At 46.0% G+C, this 7,247-nt stretch overlaps 1 protein-coding gene across 3 annotated transcripts; it reads left to right on the top strand.

The window, feature by feature from the left end:
- Positions 1-229: 229 nt before the first annotated feature.
- LOC128967951 (cytochrome P450 2C19-like) lies at positions 230-5,298 on the top strand. 3 transcript variants are annotated; one of them, XM_054382248.1, is made up of 9 exons: positions 230-409; positions 744-906; positions 1,385-1,534; positions 1,842-2,002; positions 2,392-2,568; positions 3,103-3,244; positions 3,676-3,863; positions 4,328-4,469; positions 5,117-5,298. In XM_054382248.1, the coding sequence occupies exons 1-9, from the start codon at positions 230-232 to the stop codon at positions 5,296-5,298; spliced, it is 1,485 nt and encodes a 494-aa protein (XP_054238223.1). The 3 variants fall into 3 exon arrangements, with proteins under 3 accessions (XP_054238223.1, XP_054238224.1, XP_054238225.1); XM_054382249.1 differs by having other exon boundaries at positions 1,842-2,011; positions 2,401-2,568; XM_054382250.1 differs by lacking the exon at positions 2,392-2,568.
- The last annotated feature ends 1,949 nt before the right edge of the window (positions 5,299-7,247 follow it).

Here is a 7,247-nt window from a genome sequence, read left to right as displayed (position 1 = left end):
TTAAGTTGGCTCCGCAATTGTTTGAGATAAGGTGTGTCTCCAATGAGCAATAAACCTTCCGAGAAGTCCTAGTTTCATAACACAGCACCAGTCTAACAAATGATTGACTAGTAATGTTGACAAACTCAGCCACGTGACCCAAAACCTGCTGTTGAGCTAACATAGCCCTTCAGCATATAAATTCAGGCTCCAGCAGCCAAACTCACTCCTTCCTGAGCCACAGAAACAAATGGAGCTCCTGGGAGCAGCCACTATTGTCCTCCTGGTTTGCATTGCTTGCCTGCTCTCCTTCACAGCATGGAAAGGGAGGTCTGGGAAGGGGCAGATGCCTCCTGGACCAGCTCCCCTTCCCATCCTAGGTAACATACTGCAGGTGAAACCAAAGAACTTGGCCAAAACCATTGAGAAGGTAAGGCCAGTTTATTCTCATTTTCTTCTGAGGGTGAAATATGAGACCTGTGCATGGGGATAACCTGTGGCTATAGCTTGATGAATTACAAACCCAGAGAAGCAGAAAAGCGATGGGGATCTCAGCTCCTCCTCCTCACTGCTCTTGCCACTGTCATTCAGGACCTGATAGCTAGGAACCCTCACCACACCCAACATTTATCATGAGAGGACCCAATCTTGACATTGTTGGTCTGAAGGCTGCACTGTTTGCAGTAGGATGCAGTTGCAAGGCCACTTTTCAACTCCTCCTCCCTATTTGCTCCATAGCCATGTTCTCTCTTGCTTTTTGACAGCTCAGTAAAGAGTATGGACCAGTGTTTACAGTGCACCTGGGTTCTGACCCAGTGGTGATGCTGACTGGATATGATGTGGTGAAAGAAGCCTTGATTGATCGTGCAGATGAGTTTGCCTCCAGAGGACACATGCCAATAGGAGACAGGGCTAACAATGGATTAGGTATGTTTACTGACAGCTCCTTCTGAGAAGGGAGGGGCTGAGGGTGCATTTGGCAGATTAGAACTGGAATGCACCATGCATGAAGGAAGACTGTAGGGAATGGATGGGTCTCACCTGGGGAAGGGAAGGCGGAGTAAACTGTAATTGCTGGCTTCCACCACCCAAAGAGGGTAGCAGCAAAACAGAGCTGCACTGATCTCAGTGATAAAAGAAAGAGCAAGTGTCAACAGCCACCAGCTGTAGCAATGGACATTGTGCATGGATATGAGCAGTGAATTGTTCACAAGGAGGTTGTGTATGTGGTGGAGAAGGCCAAAATCAGGCAGTTGGACTACAGGACCTCGAAAGATTGCCTCCAAACCACACTACCACATCAGCACTCTCCCAGAGACAGGCTTCATTTGTTACTGTGAGCCTCTGTTCATCTCCTATTCAGCATGCCCAGACTGGGTCTTCCCTCTTCTTTATCACTCTGCAGGGATTATTTTTAGCAACAACAACGAGTGGTTACAAGTCCGCCGGTTTGCTCTCACTACGCTGCGCAACTTTGGAATGGGGAAGAAGAGCATTGAAATGAGAATCCAGGAGGAAGCTGAGTACTTGTTGAAGGAGATTAACAAAACAAAGGGTATGGTCCATTTGTAATATAGCTCATGTTTGCAAAAATCCAAACCAACAACAAAAAAAACCCCAACACCAAAAAAAGGCCCATATTAAGGGAGTCCATTTTCCAGGTGTCTGGTCCATGCACTAGCTACAAAACAGTAATAGTTCTGTGATCATATACTCTTCCTTTTGGAGGACACTTCTGTGTCACTCAGAGACTGTGGTCTGGTATTTCCACTAACATCCAGAGTTCAGGTTACCCACAATAGCCTTAAGTAGCCATAGTTTTGGGGGATTTTTTATACTTCGTAACTTTTCTGAAATTACAGGAACACCTTTTGACCCAACCTTCATGCTGAGCTGTGCTGTCTCCAATATTATATGCTCCATCGTCTTTGGGAAACGATATGACTATAAAGACAAGAAGTTCTTGTCCCTGATGAACAATATGAACAATATCTTTGAGATGACAAGCTCCTCCTGGGGACAGGTACATTCAGTAGCACTTTCACAGTGGTAACATTCTCATAGGGGAGCAAGAGGCCTCCCTCCCAATGAAGTCCCATTTCAGACTTCTAACTAGGCCCCATCAATGCTGTGCTGCACAGGAGGGAATTAATTCAAGAGCAAGAAGCACCCTCACTAATATAGTTGGCTTTGCTCACTAAGTGCAGCTTCCCTCTAGTTCTGAACACCCTTCTTTTCCACCTCTAAGGTTACTACTACTAAGCAAGCCCCTACTGCCCTGTCAGACTGTCCAGGATCGTAACCTTTCTGCTTGGCTCATTTGAGGAGTTTGTGGCCTTCCCAGGCTTTTTGATAATATCGAAGGATGAGGAAATGATCATGCTAGAGACCTTGATGTTTCTTTCCTTTCAGCTCTACCAGATGTTCCCAAATATCCTGTATTATTTGCCTGGCCCACACAACAAAATATTTGCAGAATTTGATGCTCTAAAAGACTTTGTGTCAGAGGAGGTAAAGGTACACCAAGCCTCTCTAGATACCAGCTCCCCTCAGGATTTCATCGACTGCTTCCTAAGCAAAATGGAGGAGGTAAGAGGACATCATGCAGTCTTATCTCATCCCCAAACACATGAGCTTACATGAATTCAAACTCAGCTATGCTGAGCCACTTCCCCCTTCTAAGAAACAGAGATGTTGGGATGACCCTTTCCCAAGCAGCTGGGCTGTACAGTGGGAAGACATCAACTATACCCTAGATATTGTGGTGCTAGAGCTTATAGCTCTGGGTTTGCACATTCACCAGCCACTACCTACAGCTCCTTGGACAGCAAGACCTTCATCTGCTCTCACCAAAACACAGGGACATTTGCAGTCTGGTCTTGGCAGTTCGATCACTGGAAAACAGTTGGCACAGCAAGGACAAATGGACAGCTACATACCATTTGGTGCACAGCTTGAAAGAAGGTTGCTCTGATGTTGAGCTTATGACATAAAGATAACGCTGCAATGGCTGCTGCACCTTAGCAGAGAAATGCAACAGCTCTAGGTGAAAAGGCAAGGATGGCAAAAGAAAGGGTCATTTTTCTCAGCACAGGCATAAAAACAGTACAACCTTTTCCCTAGGAGAAAAATAATCCAGATTCCAGTTTCCACATCAAGAACTTGATAACCAGCACCTTTGATTTGTTCATTGCTGGAACTGAGACAACCAGCACCACCATAAGATATGGGCTTCTGATGCTTCTCAAACACCCAAAGATACAAGGTACCAGTCTGTAACTGTTTACTCTCCAGTTAGTCCTTTGGGCTGGGTGTGTGTCTAACACCACATCCTTCTCTCAGCTTTTATTTTATCTCTCTCATATTTTACCCAAAGGAGCAAAGCCTTTGCACTATCATTCCTCAAGGTGACCATTAGAGAGTCCTCAGTTTTACTAGTATCATCATCAGCTGCATTCCCCTCACAGATGGAGACTTTACTGTGTCTGAATTTTCATCTCCCAGCACTCCTATTTAGCCAAGTCACTAGGAGGGCACTTTCCATGGGCTGCAGTGGAGCTGTGTTCTAGTCAACAACAAAACCGACCTCAGTGCTCTTGTCATCTGTGATATTTGCCTTATGGACAGCTTAGGGCTATCTGTTCAGGTAGGTTTGGTTTTACTTACTCTTTTTATCATTTGTGCCTCTCACAACAGAGAAAGTTCAAGAAGAGATTGATCGGGTAATAGGACAATCACGAAAGCCTTCTGTGGCAGATCGGACTCAGATGCCCTACACAGATGCAGTGGTCCATGAAATCCAGCGCTTCATCTCCCTCATCCCCCTAGCTCTCCCTCACACTGTGACCAAAGACACCTGCTTCAGAGAGTACGTCATTCCCAAGGTTGGTAGGCAAGTTCCCTCAAGTTCAACAACAAGGTGGCATCACATTTTCTTTTACAAGCCAGAATCTAGAAATGCTATGGTCTGACCTTATTGTCACCCAGCCCTTCATGAAGCTTTTAGCCTTAGGCTCCTGTAGGTCACTTGCAATCCCTTGTGGCTGCTCCATAGGATAAGGCTCGAACAGTAGCTCTGTCCAGCATCCTTGCTCACTTGCTCTGCAGCTTTACCTCAATCTAGAGCTGTGTCAGCTCAAACCAAGACAGTAGACAACTCCTATCACTGCTGTGATATCTAGCAAGGTGTCTCAAAAGCTGCCTTCCGAAAGAAAGGGTCCCCAAAGAGAAACCAAAGGCACTGATAGGGCTGTGATGCAAAGCTCAGTCTTAATGTGGCAGTCAGTTGGATTAAGTGTTATAACTCACTTCCCCTTCATTCTCTGCTCTTCTTCATGTGTTACCTCAGGGCACTACAATCTTTCCCATCCTCAGTTCTATCCTACATGATAGTAAAGAGTTTCCAAACCCAAATGAGTTTGACCCTGGACACTTCTTGAAGGAGAATGGCACATTTAAAAAGAGCAACCACTTCATGCCCTTCTCAGCAGGTAAACCACAGGCATTCTCTCTCTTCTTCTCTCTGACAACCTCCTCTAGGACAACCCTGCCCTTCCCTCTTCTCACCATGCTCCCACTGGTGCTTTCCTGCTCTCTGTAAAACTCCTCCTTGCTAGTCCTTTTCCCAGATGCATCTCTCATCTTGTTTGGGCCTGGTGGCTTCTCAAACCTCCTACAAGGAGTTGCTGATGTAACGATGCGAATGGGACCCATTGACAGTTTTTAAAATACTTGTTGCCTTCCTATACAACCAGTAAAGTCATCCTTAACCATCCCATCATTTTGTAGTAGCTTCGCTTTTCCTCAGCACTTCTTAAGTACCTCTCAGGCTGCATGCAACCACTTACCTACCAATAGCTCCAATCCTCTGCTTTCTCACTTGTGCTTTACGTCACCTTGTTCCCTCTCATCTTGCCTCCTGTGATGCCCCCTTCATGCTTAAGACTTCCCCGATCCTGTTCTTCCTTCAAACACCCAACCAAACTGCCAAGAGCCTTTCTCCAATAAATTGCCATCCTTAGTAATCCCGAGAGCCCTCTCACTGCTGTGACCGTATATGGTAGATAAAACTGCTCAGTACAAACTCCAATCTACTTGGCAGCAACTGTTAACTGCTATTTGCTGTTTTCATTTCTAGGGAAACGAATATGCCCTGGAGAGGGCCTGGCACGCATGGAGATATTCTTACTCATAGCCACCATATTGCAGAACTTCACCTTGAAGCCTCTCGTTGACCCCCAGGAACTCGATGTAACTCCAGCAATGAGTGGGACAAGCAATATACCTCCTGCCTATCAGCTCTGTGCTCTGCCCCGATGAAAAGCACAAAACCTCCCTCTCTCTGTGGTGTCCTGGGTATAGCCAGTCCTTTATATCTCCTTTGCTAATACCAAAGCCAGGAGAACTGGCCTACCCTTCTGAGGTCTTCAGGAAGGCAACCCAAACACAGGTACATGAACAGAGTAGATTTCTTCAAAGCCTTCCAGAACTGCTCCACAACATTGCAGGCGGCATTGGGTGACACAACAGCCTACTGCACTGCCGCTCTGTCCATGAGCTCATTGACCTCAGTGCCTACATCAAACATAGCTCTCATTTCTGTCTACAACCTGCTTCTCCCACAGCAGATGTCCTACCAAGAGCAGCATTATTTGCATATGGATAGCGTTGTATGTGTGTATGTTAACGACCTAATAAAGAAAAATCTATTTAGGAGGATTTGAGCCATTTTTTTCTTTGGGTTGGGACAGATCCCACATCTGCTTCTCCATGGCAGATTAGGTCCACAGCTCCTGTGGCCAGCACTTTGTGGGAAGTGCCAGAGCAAGGGTCCTGCCTGCTCCAGCCACTGGATTCACTGCTGCTGCTTGCAAGTTGCTTGCGGCCAGCTGCAGTACACCAGAAGTTTGGAAGACTCATAGTGTAGGAGGAGAAGGGGATCTTCCAGCCCGGGGTCTAGCAGCAGCAGTAATATCTGCTGTTCCTGGGGCTGCCAATCCTGCTGCCCACAGCCAGCTGATGGATAGCTGCAACATCCCTCCCAGAAAAGAACGCTTCACTCTTCAGACACTGAAGCTTTGGCTACCTTCACCCCCTTGGTGGGATCTCTGGTTCCTCTTGGAGGCTTTTCTCATTTCTCAGGCATTCCATATTTCAGCCTTTCCACAAACTGGGAGTACATTCACTATCGCTCCTCTCTGTCCTCCTCCCAACATCTTCCCAGGGCTTCAGTTCTCCCAGAGGCATCTGCCACACAACCCTACTTGTCAGTGTAGCCACTTGACATTCCCACAAGAACCCACATGGGGCAGCTGAGGAGATTGTTTCTCTGGATAGTATCTCCTGCCTGAATTGCAGACTCACTCCACCTCCCAGCTGACTTGCTAAGGTACAGAGGAGAGAACAGCTGGAGTGAGAGAGAGGCTGTTGAAGGTAAGCAACAGCTGAGAATGAAGGGAAGTTGCCACCACAGGGGCTAAATTCTGCAACTGGAGTTGCGTTCTCCTTTCAGTTTTCTTTTCTTTCTTTCATCTCACTTATGGTCTGGACTCCTTCTGCCAAATGAAGAGCGAATCCTTGTTTCTGCAGGCTGTTGCAAGAAGCTCAGGCAACTGAGGGATGGGGGTTCCAATCAGCTCTGACTGCTCTTTTCTACCATCAGTACAGCTACAAGGATTTAGATGTTATTCATTAAAATTAAAGTTAGGAGAACAGCAAAACCATCTCTCCCAGAGAGGTTTGGTACTCCAGGGGAAATCTCATTTTGCTTTTGCATCTCAGTAGTATTGTTGCAAACAAGTTCTTTCCCAGTTAAAAGTCTTTTTGTCCTGTCCTCTATAGAAGCTCAAGTAGGCACAAAGAGAAAACTCTCTTGTTCATAAACTGCAACTGTTTGACCCCTGGTGTCCAGGAAATGGACTGTGATTGTTATTTCTGGTCCCAGCCACTATTTGGTGCTTTTCTTTCAGTGATAGGGTAGATGGTGTTCATAAATGGATTCTACCTTAGGTGTGTCTGTTTTGACCTTCTTTGTCTTCATGGGGTTTGCTTGCATTTGGATGTTTTGTTTGCAGTGTTTGTCTTCATTTACATAGATACTTGTTGTCCCCTGCATCATGGTCATATGGTAGTTCTAGAGGAAAGATATAATTTTGGTGATGGTTGCCAGAAGGTACTCAGAGAGAGTATTGCAGAGAATACAGTATGCAAGAGTTCCTACCTCCCTTTGGAAATATGTAATAGTATTTTGAAGAAACTATCACATTTGC

The sequence above is a fragment of the Indicator indicator genome, chromosome 7 (genome assembly GCF_027791375.1).
Source record: "Indicator indicator isolate 239-I01 chromosome 7, UM_Iind_1.1, whole genome shotgun sequence".
NCBI lineage: Eukaryota > Metazoa > Chordata > Aves > Piciformes > Indicatoridae > Indicator > Indicator indicator.
The sequence above is the reverse complement of the archived record's forward strand: the minus strand, read 5'-3'. Positions and strand labels throughout refer to the sequence as shown.

Excerpts from the sequence above, each read along its gene's own strand:
- LOC128967951 (XM_054382248.1), top strand. The coding sequence starts at position 230 with ATGGAGCTCCTGGGAGCAGCCACTATTGTCCTCCTGGTTTGCATTGCT. Across the intron at positions 410-743 it reads TGGCCAAAACCATTGAGAAG|CTCAGTAAAGAGTATGGACC; the intron begins GTAAGGCCAGTT and ends GCTTTTTGACAG. Across the intron at positions 907-1,384 it reads CAGGGCTAACAATGGATTAG|GGATTATTTTTAGCAACAAC; the intron begins GTATGTTTACTG and ends ATCACTCTGCAG.